The 17,959-nt window shown below is 36.2% G+C and overlaps 1 protein-coding gene across 1 annotated transcript in view; it reads right to left on the reverse strand.

Annotated features, from left to right (window-relative positions):
* Window positions 1–1,184: 1,184 nt before the first annotated feature.
* Window positions 1,185–17,959, reverse strand: part of itga4 (integrin alpha 4) — a 50,900-nt gene continuing 34,125 nt past the window's right edge. Inside the window, exons 25-29 of the mRNA XM_053328086.1 lie at window positions 16,431–16,556; window positions 15,851–15,976; window positions 15,238–15,336; window positions 14,267–14,386; window positions 1,185–1,613 (exon numbers count right to left, since the gene is read on the reverse strand). Coding sequence (XP_053184061.1) covers window positions 1,512–1,613; window positions 14,267–14,386; window positions 15,238–15,336; window positions 15,851–15,976; window positions 16,431–16,556 — 573 coding nt within the window. The 3' untranslated portion in view covers window positions 1,185–1,511. The remainder of the gene's footprint in view (window positions 1,614–14,266; window positions 14,387–15,237; window positions 15,337–15,850; window positions 15,977–16,430; window positions 16,557–17,959) is intronic.

Consider the following 17,959-nt stretch of genomic DNA (forward strand, 5'->3'; position numbering starts at 1 on the left):
ATTAGTGGAGTTTACTACAAGACACAGGAATGTGTATATATATATATATTTATATAGATACATATATATATATATGTGTGTGTGTGTATCTATGTATATATATATACACATACTGTGTCTGAAACTCCTCCTTCATTCACTTATTGAGCAGTAAATTGACATTTCAGACACTTGTTCATCATTATTTTCCATCATCACTCACACAGTCAGACAATCTCGTACTTTCACATCTGTAAAATGCAACACATCATTTCTATGATTGTTAATATAATTGTTATATATTTTCTCTTGCCATACTTTTTCATCCCATTGCAGATTTCAGAAGAGACTATGTGGAGTGTACATCTCAGTAAATGTAGCACTGTGATTTCAGACCCAGCTGAACTGTGATACACATTAAAGCTCCACTTCATATCACATTTGTTTCTAAGAGCGTAGATTTAAGGAGGGAAAAAAGCGCTTTCTTTTTAAAAACATCTTTTTGCAGTTCCTTATGGGCCATGCTGTCTGCCCAGCTGCACATTGTTCACACAATAGAATGGCTTCTTAAAAAGGTGATAAACAGCTGCAGGTTGCTGACCAACACACTAATTGAGCAGACAATAGAAACCAGTAACACAGTGTGTATGAGACTCTGGTAGAACCCAATGTGGAAAATACACAGATGGTGTGTGTCACATGCATTGATAAATACTATGTTGACAGTGGCTCGATGTGTGTCACTGCTTCAAGATTTGCCACCGTCGTATTTCCCAGCATCACTGTGTGTCAACGCAGTTTTTCATTGGTTCCCTGGACGGATCCATATGGCTGCCACAGACCGACTTCAACGTCTGTCTGATCAGTGTGTGTGTGCTACAACATGACTGGTGAGTCTGTTTCATGTGTGTTTGTGTGTGTGTGTGGCTAGTGCATAAAGTGTTGATCAGCAGGTGAACAAAAAATTGTAAAAAACAAAATATACAAAGACAAAAATGGAAGGTTCTCCAGAAAATTACAAGCCAATCAGAGGCCGTGTTTCCATCCCCTGAGATCAAAGGTCACCAGAAAGTGAAAGTTGCTTCCTTTGGTTTGTTTTTTTCCACAAAAGTGTCTGTATGAAGGCCATCAGTAACATGGGTTCATATCCCAGCGAGCTTTGAAGCCTTCTGATTCTGATCACATTTGATTGTTTTGCTTCCCTTTTTACGTTGTTGGTTACTCCTCTATTGCTGCAGACTGTTGTGAAGGCACATCAGGCATGTTACATGATAAAAGGTGACGGTCAGATTCATGTAAGGTCTGCGTGCTAACGTCAAACCCTCTGACACCAACATCAAACACACTTCGTTGGCCCACAACGTTCACCTACAATACTTTACAGTTCTGGACAGAATGGGTTGCTGTCGTTTCTTAAACAGCTCTTCCTCCATGGCATCCATCAGAACAAATTGTCTCATTAAAACATTCACACAGTCGCAATATGAACTCCGTCCTGTGGTCAGAGGTGCAATGGTCATGTTCAGAGGTGGTTAGGAAAAGCTCTCTCTTTTGTTGCTTTGAGGAACGTAGTCCCAGCTGTCTCTCTTGAACTCCTCCTCTGTCTTCTGGACGGTCCTCTTAAAGAATCCAGCCTGACACACAGACAGACAGAGGTCAATAAATGTAGCTGGTGCTGTTACTACAACCAATATATTGTGATGAACTTTAAACTTTATAAGTAGCATTATACTGGGATATACTACAGTTTACCAGTACATTATACTGGGATATACTACAGTTTACCAGTTCATTATACTGGGATATACTACAGTTTACCAGTACATTATACTGGGATATACTATAGTTTACCAGTACATTATACTGGGATATACTACAGTTTACCAGTACATTATACTGGGATATACTACAGTTTACCAGTACATTATACTGGGATATACTACAGTTTACCAGTACATTATACTGGGATATACTACAGTTTACCAGTACATTATACTGGGATATACTACAGTTTACCAGTACATTATACTGGGATATACTACAGTTTACCAGTTCATTATACTGGGATATACTACAGTTTACCAGTACATTATACTGGGATATACTATAGTTTACCAGTACATTATACTGGGATATACTACAGTTTACCAGTACATTATACTGGGATATACTACAGTTTACCAGTACATTATACTGGGATATACTACAGTTTACCAGTACATTATACTGGGATATACTACAGTTTACCAGTTCATTATACTGGGATATACTACAGTTTACCAGTACATTATACTGGGATATACTATAGTTTACCAGTACATTATACTGGGATATACTACAGTTTACCAGTACATTATACTGGGATATACTATAGTTTACCAGTTCATTATACTGGGATATACTACAGTTTACCAGTTCATTATACTGGGATATACTACAGTTTACCAGTACATTATACTGGGATATACTATAGTTTACCAGTTCATTATACTGGGATATACTATAGTTTACCAGTACATTATACTGGGATATACTATAGTTTACCAGTTCATTATACTGGGATATACTACAGTTTACCAGTACATTATACTGGGATATACTATAGTTTACCAGTACATTATACTGGGATATACTACAGTTTACCAGTTCTTTATACTGGGATATACTACAGTTTACCAGTTCATTATACTGGGATAAAGTACAGTTTACCAGTACATTATACTGGGATATACTATAGTTTACCAGTACATTATACTGGGATATACTACAGTTTACCAGTTCATTATACTGGGATATACTATAATTTACCAGTTCATTATACTGGGATATACTATAGTTTACCAGTACATTATACTGGGATATACTATAGTTTACCAGTACATTATACTGGGATATACTACAGTTTACCAGTTCATTATACTGGGATATACTATAGTTTACCAGTACATTATACTGGGACAGTGACGTGCGGTCAGGGGAGGCAGGTGAGGCCGTGCCTCACCTGTTATCATGGAAAAAGACTTAAAAATGAAAAAAATAATAAATGGTTATATTTGTCCAGTGATTTGCACTATAACGTTATTTTCTATCTAACTTTACCAGTTTCGGATTATTTTTAATTCAAAATCGCTGAATTTTCAGATGTACTGATCAAACACTGAAAAGAGACGCGCAGTGAGGCAGCAGCGAGGCGAGCCTCACCATGGATTGCGCAATGACTCGGTTTACTGCGCTGGCATGCTATGCAGTGAGACAGTACAGCTGTACAGCTGTCTCTCTGTATGTCGCTATTAACATGTTCAAACACTTTTACTATACGAACTAAATTTCCATAGTTTAGATGATGATATAATGTACAGTGTTTGTAGCGTGTTTCGTGTGCTGAGCAGCATAAAACGGCTGCAAAAAGTCACTAAGTGAGGCACGCAGTTCTCCGGCCTCATGGCAGGGGGCGCTCCTGATCCCAGTGATTCTTATTACGACTCATTAGCTGCAGAATAAGTGACAGTAAACTACAACTCATACAGTCTATGCTACAACTACAGTGAGCTAGTCGGCAAGTAAAGTAAGTAAGATAAGTAAGTAAAGGTAAGACCATAATAACGTTTTTTAAATTAAATGTGTTTTTTTGTGTGCTACAGTTTGTATGTGTAAAGAAAGCTGATATGAGATTTTAAACATAACCTGTTAACTGCTGCCAATCAAATGGTGATTAAGCTACTCTGTAGGGTTCATATGTTTGTAAATCTGATTGTGATGAAGTCAGTGCCTCACCAGACATGAACCTCACCGCACGTCACTGTACTGGGATATACTATAGTTTACCAGTACATTATACTGGGATATACTACAGTTTACCAGTTCATTATACTGGGATATACTATAGTTTACCAGTACATTATACTGGGATATACTACAGTTTACCAGTTCATTATACTGGGATATACTACAGTTTACCAGTTCATTATACTGGGATATACTACAGTTTACCAGTACATTATACTGGGATATACTACAGTTTACCAGTACATTATACTGGGATATACTATAGTTTACCAGTTCATTATACTGGGATATACTACAGTTTACCAGTTCATTATACTGGGATATACTACAGTTTACCAGTACATTATACTGGGATATACTACAGTTTACCAGTACATTATACTGGGATATACTATAGTTTACCAGTTCATTGTACTGGGATAAAGTACAGTTTACCAGTACATTATACTGGGATATACTATAGTTTACCAGTACATTATACTGGGATATACTACAGTTTACCAGTACATTATACTGGGATATACTATAGTTTACCAGTTCATTATACTGGGATATACTACAGTTTACCAGTACATTATACTGGGATATACTATAGTTTACCAGTACATTATACTGGGATATACTATAGTTTACCAGTACATTATACTGGGATAAAGTACAGTTTACCAGTACATTATACTGGGATAAAGTACAGTTTACCAGTACATTATACTGGGATATACTATAGTTTACCAGTACATTATACTGGGATATACTATAGTTTACCAGTACATTATACTGGGATATACTATAGTTTACCAGTACATTATACTGGGATAAAGTACAGTTTACCAGTACATTATACTGGGATATACTATAGTTTACCAGTTCATTATACTGGGATATACTACAGTTTACCAGTACATTATACTGGGATATACTACAGTTTACCAGTTCATTATACTGGGATATACTACAGTTTACCAGTACATTATACTGGGATATACTACAGTTTACCAGTACATTATACTGGGATATACTATAGTTTACCAGTTCATTATACTGGGATATACTACAGTTTACCAGTTCATTATACTGGGATATACTATAGTTTACCAGTACATTATACTGGGATATACTACAGTTTACCAGTACATTATACTGGGATAAAGTACAGTTTACCAGTACATTATACTGGGATATACTACAGTTTACCAGTACATTATACTGGGATATACTATAGTTTACGAGTTCATTATACTGGGATATACTATAGTTTACCAGTACATTATACTGGGATATACTATAGTTTACCAGTTCATTATACTGGGATATACTATAGTTTACCAGTTCATTATACTGGGATATACTATAGTTTACCAGTACATTATACTGGGATATACTATAGTTTACCAGTTCATTATACTGGGATATACTACAGTTTACCAGTTCATTATACTGGGATATACTATAGTTTACCAGTTCATTATACTGGGATATACTATAGTTTACCAGTACATTATACTGGGATATACTATAGTTTACCAGTTCATTATACTGGGATATACTATAGTTTACCAGTACCTTATACTGGGATAAAGTACAGTTTACCAGTACATTATACTGGGATAAAGTACAGTTTACCAGTTCATTATACTGGGATATACTACAGTTTACCAGTACATTATACTGGGATATACTATAGTTTACCAGTACATTATACTGGGATATACTACAGTTTACCAGTACATTATACTGGGATAAAGTACAGTTTACCAGTACATTATACTGGGATATATTAGAGTTTACCAGTACATTATACTGGGATAAAGTACAGTTTACCAGTACATTATACTGGGATATATTAGAGTTTACCAGTACATTATACTGGGATAAAGTACAGTTTACCAGTACATTATACTGGGATATATTAGAGTTTACCAGTACATTATACTGGGATATACTATAGTTTACCAGTACATTATACTGGGATATACTACAGTTTACCAGTACATTATACTGGGATATACTACAGTTTACCAGTACATTATACTGGGATATACTACAGTTTACCAGTACATTATACTGGGATAAAGTACAGTTTACCAGTACATTATACTGGGATATACTATAGTTTACCAGTACATTATACTGGGATATACTACAGTTTACCAGTACATTATACTGGGATAAAGTACATTTTACCAGTTCATTATACTGGGATATACTACAGTTTACCAGTACATTATACTGGGATAAAGTACATTTTACCAGTTCATTATACTGGGATATACTACAGTTTACCAGTACATTATACTGGGATAAAGTATAGTTTACCAGTACATTATACTGGGATATACTACAGTTTACCAGTACATTATACTGGGATAAAGTACAGTTTACCAGTACATTATACTGGGATATACTACAGTTTACCAGTACATTATACTGGGATAAAGTACAGTTTACCAGTACATTATACTGGGATATACTACAGTTTACCAGTTCATTATACTGGGATATACTACAGTTTACCAGTACATTATACTGGGATATACTACAGTTTACCAGTAAATTATACTGGGATATATTAGAGTTCACCAGTACATTATACTGGGATAAAGTACAGTTTACCAGTACATTATACTGGGATATATTACAGTTTGCCAGTACATTATACTGGGATATACTACAGTTTACCAGTACATTATACTGGGATATACTATAGTTTACCAGTACATTATACTGGGATACTACAGTTTACCAGTACATTATACTGGGATAAAGTACAGTTTACCAGTACATTATACTGGGATATACTATAGTTTACCAGTACATTATACTGGGATATACTACAGTTTACCAGTACATTATACTGGGATATACTACAGTTTACCAGTACATTATACTGGGATAAAGTACAGTTTACCAGTACATTATACTGGGATATACTACAGTTTACCAGTACATTATACTAGGATATACTACAGTTTACCAGTACATTATACTGGGATATACTACAGTTTACCAGTACATTATACTGGGATATACTATAGTTTACCAGTTCATTATACTGGGATATACTATAGTTTACCAGTACATTATACTGGGATATACTACAGTTTACCAGTACATTATACTGGGATATACTACAGTTTACCAGTACATTATACTGGGATAAAGTACAGTTTACCATTACATTATACTGGGATATACTATAGTTTACCAGTACATTATACTGGGATAAAGTACAGTTTACCAGTTCATTATACTGGGATAAAGTACAGTTTACCAGTACATTATACTGGGATATACTACAGTTTACCAGTACATTATACTGGGATAGACTACAGTTTACCAGTACATTATACTGGGATAAAGTACAGTTTACCAGTACATTATACTGGGATATACTACAGTTTACCAGTACATTATACTGGGATAAAGTACAGTTTACCAGTACATTATACTGGGATAAAGTACAGTTTACCAGTTCATTATACTGGGATATACTACAGTTTACCAGTAAATTATACTGGGATATATTAGAGTTTACCAGTACATTATACTGGGATAAAGTACAGTTTACCAGTTCATTATACTGGGATATACTATAGTTTACCAGTACATTATACTGGGATATACTATAGTTTACCAGTACATTATACTGGGATATATTACACATTGCCAGTACATTATACTGGGATATACTATAGTTTACCAGTACATTATACTGGGATAAAGTACAGTTTACCAGTTCATTATACTGGGATAAAGTACAGTTTACCAGTACATTATACTGGGATATACTACAGTTTACCAGTACATTATACTGGGATAGACTACAGTTTACCAGTACATTATACTGGGATAAAGTACAGTTTACCAGTACATTATACTGGGATATACTACAGTTTACCAGTACATTATACTGGGATAAAGTACAGTTTACCAGTACATTATACTGGGATAAAGTACAGTTTACCAGTTCATTATACTGGGATATACTACAGTTTACCAGTAAATTATACTGGGATATATTAGAGTTTACCAGTACATTATACTGGGATAAAGTACAGTTTACCAGTTCATTATACTGGGATATACTATAGTTTACCAGTACATTATACTGGGATATACTATAGTTTACCAGTACATTATACTGGGATATATTACACATTGCCAGTACATTATACTGGGATATACTATAGTTTACCAGTTCATTATACTGGGATATACTATAGTTTACCAGTACATTATACTGGGATAAAGTACAGTTTACCAGTTCATTATACTGGGATATACTACAGTTTACCAGTACATTATACTGGGATAAAGTACAGTTTACCAGTACATTATACTGGGATATACTACAGTTTACCAGTACATTATACTGGGATAAAGTACAGTTTACCAGTACATTATACTGGGATAAAGTACAGTTTACCAGTTCATTATACTGGGATATACTACAGTTTACCAGTACATTATACTGGGATATACTACAGTTTACCAGTAAATTATACTGGGATATATTAGAGTTCACCAGTACATTATACTGGGATAAAGTACAGTTTACCAGTACATTATACTGGGATATATTACAGTTTGCCAGTACATTATACTGGGATATACTATAGTTTACCAGTTCATTATACTGGGATATACTATAGTTTACCAGTACATTATACTGGGATATACTATAGTTTACCAGTACATTATACTGGGATATACTACAGTTTACCAGTTCATTATACTGGGATATACTATAGTTTACCAGTACATTATACTGGGATAAAGTACAGTTTACCAGTTCATTATACTGGGATATACTACAGTTTACCAGTACATTATACTGGGATATACTACAGTTTACCAGTACATTATACTGGGATAAAGTACAGTTTACCAGTTCATTATACTGGGATATACTACAGTTTACCAGTACATTATACTGGGATATACTACAGTTTACCAGTACATTATACTGGGATAAAGTACAGTTTACCAGTACATTATACTGGGATATACTACAGTTTACCAGTACATTATACTAGGATATACTACAGTTTACCAGTACATTATACTGGGATATACTATAGTTTACCAGTTCATTATACTGGGATATACTATAGTTTACCAGTACATTATACTGGGATATACTACAGTTTACCAGTACATTATACTGGGATATACTACAGTTTACCAGTACATTATACTGGGATAAAGTACATTTTACCAGTTCATTATACTGGGATATACTACAGTTTACCAGTACATTATACTGGGATATACTATAGTTTACCAGTTCATTATACTGGGATATACTATAGTTTACCAGTACATTATACTGGGATAAAGTACAGTTTACCAGTACATTATACTGGGATAAAGTACATTTTACCAGTTCATTATACTGGGATATACTACAGTTTACCAGTACATTATACTGGGATATACTATAGTTTACCAGTACATTATACTGGGATAAAGTACAGTTTACCAGTACATTATACTGGGATATATTAGAGTTTACCAGTACATTATACTGGGATAAAGTACAGTTTACCAGTACATTATACTGGGATATACTACAGTTTACCAGTTCATTATACTGGGATATACTATAGTTTACCAGTTCATTATACTGGGATATACTATAGTTTACCAGTACATTATACTGGGATAAAGTACAGTTTACCAGTACATTATACTGGGATAAAGTACAGTTTACCAGTACATTATACTGGGATAAAGTACAGTTTACCAGTTCATTATACTGGGATATACTATAGTTTACCAGTACATTATACTGGGATATACTACAGTTTACCAGTACATTATACTGGGATATACTACAGTTTACCAGTACATTATACTGGGATATACTATAGTTTACCAGTACATTATACTGGGATATACTATAGTTTACCAGTACATTATACTGGGATATACTACAGTTTACCAGTACATTATACTGGGATATACTACAGTTTATCAGTACATTATACTGGGATATACTACAGTTTACCAGTACATTATACTAGGATATACTACAGTTTACCAGTACATTATACTGGGATATACTATAGTTTACCAGTTCATTATACTGGGATATACTATAGTTTACCAGTACATTATACTGGGATATACTACAGTTTACCAGTACATTATACTGGGATATACTATAGTTTACCAGTACATTATACTGGGATATACTATAGTTTACCAGTTCATTATACTGGGATATACTATAGTTTACCAGTTCATTATACTGGGATATACTATAGTTTACCAGTTCATTATACTGGGATATACTATAGTTTACCAGTACATTATACTGGGATATACTATAGTTTACCAGTACATTATACTGGGATATACTACAGTTTACCAGTACATTATACTGGGATAAAGTACAGTTTACCAGTTCATTATACTGGGATATACTACAGTTTACCAGTTCATTATACTGGGATATACTATAGTTTACCAGTACATTATACTGGGATATACTACAGTTTACCAGTACATTATACTGGGATAAAGTACAGTTTACCAGTACATTATACTGGGATATACTATAGTTTACCAGTACATTATACTGGGATATACTATAGTTTACCAGTACATTATACTGGGATATACTATAGTTTACCAGTACATTATACTAGGATATACTACAGTTTACCAGTACATTATACTGGGATAAAGTACAGTTTACCAGTACATTATACTGGGATATACTATAGTTTACCAGTACATTATACTGGGATATACTATAGTTTACCAGTTCATTATACTGGGATATATTAGAGTTTACCAGTACATTATACTGGGATAAAGTACAGTTTACCAGTTCATTATACTGGGATATACTATAGTTTACCAGTACATTATACTGGGATATACTATAGTTTACCAGTACATTATACTAGGATATACTACAGTTTACCAGTACATTATACTGGGATATACTATAGTTTACCAGTACATTATACTGGGATATACTATAGTTTACCAGTACATTATACTGGGATAAAGTACAGTTTACCAGTACATTATACTGTGATATACTATAGTTTACCAGTACATTATACTGGGATAAAGTACAGTTTACCAGTTCATTATACTGGGATATACTATAGTTTACCAGTTCATTATACTGGGATATACTATAGTTTACCAGTACATTATACTGGGATATACTATAGTTTACCAGTACATTATACTGGGATATACTACAGTTTACCAGTTCATTGTACTGGGATATACTATAGTTTACCAGTACATTATACTGGGATATACTACAGTTTACCAGTACATTATACTGGGATATACTACAGTTTACCAGTACATTATACTGGGATATACTACAGTTTACCAGTACATTATACTGGGATATACTACAGTTTACCAGTACATTATACTGGGATATACTATAGTTTACCAGTACATTATACTGGGATATACTACAGTTTACCAGTTAATTATACTGGGATATACTACAGTTTACCAGTTAATTATACTGGGATATACTACAGTTCACCAGTACATTATACTGGGATATACTATAGTTTACCAGTGCATTATACTGGGATATACTATAGTTTACCAGTGCATTATACTGGGATATACTATAGTTTACCAGTATATTATACTGGGATAAAGTACAGTTTACCAGTTCATTATACTGGGATAAAGTACAGTTTACCAGTTCATTATACTGGGATATACTACAGTTTACCAGTAAATTATACTGGGATATACTACAGTTTACCAGTACATTATACTGGGATAAAGTACAGTTTACCAGTTCATTATACTGGGATAAAGTACAGTTTACCAGTACATTATACTGGGATATACTACAGTTTACCAGTTCATTATACTGGGATATACTACAGTTTACCAGTAAATTATACTGGGATATACTACAGTTTACCAGTACATTATACTGGGATATACTACAGTTTACCAGTACATTATACTGGGATATACTACAGTTTACCAGTACATTATACTGGGATATACTACAGTTTACCAGTACATTATACTGGGATATACTACAGTTTACCAGTACATTATACTGGGATATACTATAGTTTACCAGTACATTATACTGGGATATACTACAGTTTACCAGTACATTATACTGGGATATACTACAGTTTACCAGTTCATTATACTGGGATATACTACAGTTTACCAGTACATTATACTGGGATATACTACAGTTTACCAGTACATTATACTGGGATATACTACAGTTTACCAGTACATTATACTGGGATATAGTACAGTTTACCAGTACATTATACTGGGATACTACAGTTTACCAGTTCATTATACTGGGATAGTACAGTTTACCAGTACATTATACTGGGATATACTACAGTTTACCAGTACATTATACTGGGATATACTATAGTTTACCAGTACATTATACTGGGATATACTACAGTTTACCAGTACATTATACTGGGATATACTATAGTTTACCAGTGCATTATACTGGGATATACTATAGTTTACCAGTGCATTATACTGGGATATACTATAGTTTACCAGTATATTATACTGGGATAAAGTACAGTTTACCAGTTCATTATACTGGGATAAAGTACAGTTTACCAGTTCATTATACTGGGATATACCACAGTTTACCAGTGCATTATACTGGGATATACTATAGTTTACCAGTACATTATACTGGGATATACTACAGTTTACCAGTTAATTATACTGGGATATACTACAGTTTACCAGTTAATTATACTGGGATATACTACAGTTCACCAGTACATTATACTGGGATATACTACCGTTTACCAGTACATTATACTGGGATATACTACAGTTTACCAGTACATTATACTGGGATATACTACAGTTTACCAGTTCATTATACTGGGATATACTACAGTTTACCAGTTCATTATACTGGGATAAAGTACAGTTTACCAGTACATTATACTGGGATATACTACAGTTTACCAGTACATTATACTGGGATATACTACAGTTTACCAGTTCATTATACTGGGATATACTACAGTTTACCAGTTCATTATACTGGGATAAAGTACAGTTTACCAGTACATTATACTGGGATATACTACAGTTTACCAGTTCATTATACTGGGATATACTATAGTTTACCAGTAAATTATACTGGGATATACTACAGTTTACCAGTACATTATACTGGGATATACTACAGTTTACCAGTACATTATACTGGGATATACTACAGTTTACCAGTACATTATACTGGGATATACTACAGTTTACCAGTACATTATACTGGGATATACTATAGTTTACCAGTACATTATACTGGGATATACTACAGTTTACCAGTACATTATACTGGGATATACTACAGTTTACCAGTTCATTATACTGGGATATACTACAGTTTACCAGTACATTATACTGGGATATACTACAGTTTACCAGTACATTATACTGGGATATACTACAGTTTACCAGTTCATTATACTGGGATATACTACAGTTTACCAGTACATTATACTGGGATAGTACAGTTTACCAGTACATTATACTGGGATACTACAGTTTACCAGTTCATTATACTGGGATAGTACAGTTTACCAGTACATTATACTGGGATATACTACAGTTTACCAGTACATTATACTGGGATATACTATAGTTTACCAGTACATTATACTGGGATATACTACAGTTTACCAGTACATTATACTGGGATATACTACAGTTTACCAGTACATTATACTGGGATATACTATAGTTTACCAGTGCATTATACTGGGATATACTATAGTTTACCAGTGCATTATACTGGGATATACTATAGTTTACCAGTATATTATACTGGGATAAAGTACAGTTTACCAGTTCATTATACTGGGATAAAGTACAGTTTACCAGTTCATTATACTGGGATATACCACAGTTTACCAGTGCATTATACTGGGATATACTATAGTTTACCAGTACATTATACTGGGATATACTACAGTTTACCAGTTCATTATACTGGGATAAAGTACAGTTTACCAGTTCATTATACTGGGATATACTACAGTTTACCAGTAAATTATACTGGGATATACTACAGTTTACCAGTACATTATACTGGGATAAAGTACAGTTTACCAGTTCATTATACTGGGATACTACAGTTTACCAGTACATTATACTGGGATAGTACAGTTTACCAGTTCATTATACTGGGATACTACAGTTTACCAGTTCATTATACTGGGATAGTACAGTTTACCAGTTCATTATACTGGGATACTACAGTTTACCAGTTCATTATACTGGGATAGTACAGTTTACCAGTACATTATACTGGGTACATGGCTAACTACTGTATAAAACACAGTAATGTTTTACAAGTAAAGTAAACCTGTTCACATGAAAGCATGTTTATATGAGAGCTCTACTGATGCACTGACACAGTTAATATATCACCATTACATAGAGTCTGCCAGAGAGCACTGACAAGTTGATAGATTTTATTATTTACCTTCCATAGACACCAGATGAGAGCAGCAAGGATCATCAGACCCAAAACTAAACTGATGATGATGATGAAGACCTTCACCACCGTTGAGGGTTTCTGGCTAAAATGAGCTTCCACCAACACCTTGAAATGTAAAGCAGACAACACATGATTGTTAGCAACACCTACAACATACAGGACAGTTATGCTACCAGGCAACGGCTTCAACTCCCATCAGTTTCCAGCCTGTGTCAGACGATGCTGAGTTTACTGACTGATTATTAAAAACCAGGATGTGATGTGTGAACTATCGTCATGGTAACCAGCTCAGCTCTAATATCTCTGCACATTTTCTGCTGTGTGTTGCGTTAAGATAAAAAGCTAAAGATAAAAAGCTGCTGCTGGCAGGGAAGATTAATTAAACCGAATGGTCCAATAAATGCAGCAAGTTTCTAAAGTTAAAAAAATCCTTTTAATAATCATGTTTTCAATTTTGACCCAAATAATCTTGATTATGATTTTCTCCATAATCGAGCAGCCCTAATCTGGACTATATTGTCTTTCTTTCAGTTCATTGTCAAACAGAAACTCAGATAGGTTCAATTCACTATCACCTTAAACTGTCAATGTTCTCAGTTAAGAAGCTACTGGATGATCTAACTAGTCACTGATGGACTGACATCAGTCCCTGAGACTTGTGACTCTACCTCCGTACAGTGGAGGTGATGGAATTATGTTTGTCCCTGTTACTGTTCCTCTGCATATTTAGAATATTTAGAGACCCCCACCAAATTCCTGCTGTTGACAGTGTGTTTATTAAGCCATGGTTGGTTGGTTAAGCAAACCAATGCCCCCTTGGTAATGTCCCCTTGTTTGATTACAGCTGGGAATCTTTGCTGCATTTCTTCCTTCTTTAGACAAATAAAACCAGATATAGGCTACAATACAGGCTTTGATCATGCACCTTGGTGAGCTGTGGCCATTGAATGTTCTACCTGTGCCAGAGGATGTTCATGGATGATGGTGGTGTTAGGATCTTCTCTGGGAGATGACATCATTGCAATGCTCTCCAGCGTCATGATACCTTGACGACCCTGAGACACAAATGTTGACATTACAGCGGCATGAGAGGGAAGTCAGATTCATGCTCTGTTGCAAAATTGTGAGTCACTCCATCTGGTGGTTGAGATATTTCAGTCTGGACCAAACTGGTTGACTGACTGACACCTTAACATGTTTAAAAACGTTGTGGGGGACCAACAGAGAGAGAGCACAGTCTTTTCTATCATTGTCAAGTTATTCATTAAAACTCCCTGCAGCTTCTTAATAAAAGCTTTCTAATTAAAAGACTTGACTGAGGCTTTTAATGTGAAATGTCTGTGGGAGGTGAACTATACAGCAGTTAGTGAGGTATGTTCAGGTTGGATCAGGTGAGTGAAAAGCTGCAGGCATCAAACGCACCTCCTCAGCATAATGCTGAGTCAGCAGACACTGCTGTTCACATATGTTGAATAGAGTCAGAGACCCAGAAGTCCAGTATTAGTGTGTACCAACAGTATTAGTGTGTGTGTGTGTGTGTGTGTGTGTGTGTGTGTGTGTGTGTGTTACCGGAGCTTGCAGTAGCACAGCAGGGTTCAGTCTGGCCTCCAGTCGAATGGTGGCTTCTCTCCCTGCCTCCAGGTTACCAAGGCGACACACCAACCATTCGCACAGGTGGTCACGACGGCTGCAGAACTGCACACATACACACACACACACACACACACACACACACAGACACACACAGAGAGAGAAAACACTCATAGTTACCCCTAACCCTGACGTACTGGACATGTTTAACTCCAGCATCTCACATTCTCAGCTTCTAATGATGAACCATGCTACTGGTATGGCAGTCTGTCATCTAGCGCCAACATGAGGTCACATTCTGAATTTGTCTAATACTTTGGTTTATATTGGTGGACTCTAATGTCATTTATGTTGGATGTTTTACTAGATCAGTGACCTTTGACCTGCTGGTTGTGCTAAAGGAAAAGGTAGGTAATCAATGGGATTCATACTCAAAAGGATATAAAGACAATATAATGTGTGTGTGTGTGTGTGTGTGTGTGTGTGTGTGTGTGTGTGTGTGTGTGTGTGTGTGTGTGTGTGTGTGTGTGTGTGTGTGTGTGTGTGTGTGTGCTCTTACCATTCTCCGGGTGGAGACGGGGGAGAAGAAGAAGATGAGCTGTTTGATGAAGGAAGCTTTGGGGGCGTCACAGTCCTCAATTACTGAAATTGTCGTATCACTCATGGAACACACACCTTGAGACGTCTGCAGAGGGACAAAGAGTGTGTGTGTGTGTTTTTGTTACTCATGTTTTCAATGTGCTTAAATGACTACAACAACAAGTTTTACATCCAATGCTTATCCTTCAACCAACCTCTGCTACCACTTCTACCACTTCCTGTGTGGAAGCCAATAAACAGGTCAGCCACAGAGTAGAAGTTTGATATGATGATGTGTTTTTGTGGTTTGTGGTATTTAACCATAGTAGTATTTGAAATGCGGAAGAAAAACACCCAATTTGTTATAGAAAAGTAAGTTATGTGGGTTATATATGTGTAAATATATGTTAACACAAGTAATGAAGAGCGCAAGTCTCATACTGATATTTACCAAGAAGCTAGTTGTAGATTAACACCACTTCAAATAGTAGATGATTTGATTGAGCTGTGTGAAATATAATCCTATCAGTTCTCTCCAGCTATATAGTTTTACAGTAGTAATAGAGATCCACGGTTCATGTATGTCATCAATGATACTGACTGAATAAAGGTTAGTCAATCTGAATGAAACGTCTGATAATAAGGTGAGGTAACTTTATTGATTGACACAACAGTAGCCTTGTAAGGATGAAGTGATAAAAAATAAAAGAATAAAGTAAAATAAAATACTATATACAATAAAGAATCTCTAAAATAATATGCCCCTCCCTGAGCTACTACCTTACCGTGGTGGAGGGGTTTGCGTGTCCCAATGACCACAGGAGCTCAGTTGTCGGGGGCTTTTATGCCCCTGGTAGGGTCTCCCATGGCAAACAGGTCCGGGGGGAGGGGCCAGACAAAAAGTAGCTCAGAAAACCCCAATGATGAGTACGACAGTTGGTTTTTCGTGTCCATTGCCCGGACGTGGGTCACCGGGGCCCCCCCCTGGAACCAGGCCTTGGGGTGGGGCTCGGGGGCGAGCGCCTGGTGGCTGGGCCTTCGCCCATGGGGCCCGGCCGGGCACAGCCCGAAAAAGGGACATGGGACCCCGCTCCCACAGACCCACCACCAGTGGGAGGGGCCAAAGGGGTCGGGTGCAGTATAAGCTGGCGGGGACCTTGGCGGTCCGATCTCGGCTGCAGAAGTCAGCTCTAGGGACGTGGAACGTCACCTCTCTGGTGGGGAAGGAGCCTGAGCTGGTGCGTGAGGTTGAGAAGTTCCGGCTAGATGTAGTCGGCCTCACCTCGACGCACAGCAAGGGCTCTGGAACCAGTCTCCTCGAGAGGGGTTGGACTCTCGTCCACTCTGGAGTTGCCACTGGTGAGAGGCGCCGGGCAGGGGTGGCAATACTTATTGCCCCCCGGCTTGGTGCCTGTATGTTGGAGTTTACCCCGGTAGACGAGAGGGTAGCCTCCCTCCGCCTTCGGGTGGGGGGACGGATCCTGACTGTTGTTTGTGCCTATGGTCCGA

The sequence above is a fragment of the Scomber japonicus genome, chromosome 11 (genome assembly GCF_027409825.1).
Source record: "Scomber japonicus isolate fScoJap1 chromosome 11, fScoJap1.pri, whole genome shotgun sequence".
Classification (NCBI taxonomy): domain Eukaryota; kingdom Metazoa; phylum Chordata; class Actinopteri; order Scombriformes; family Scombridae; genus Scomber; species Scomber japonicus.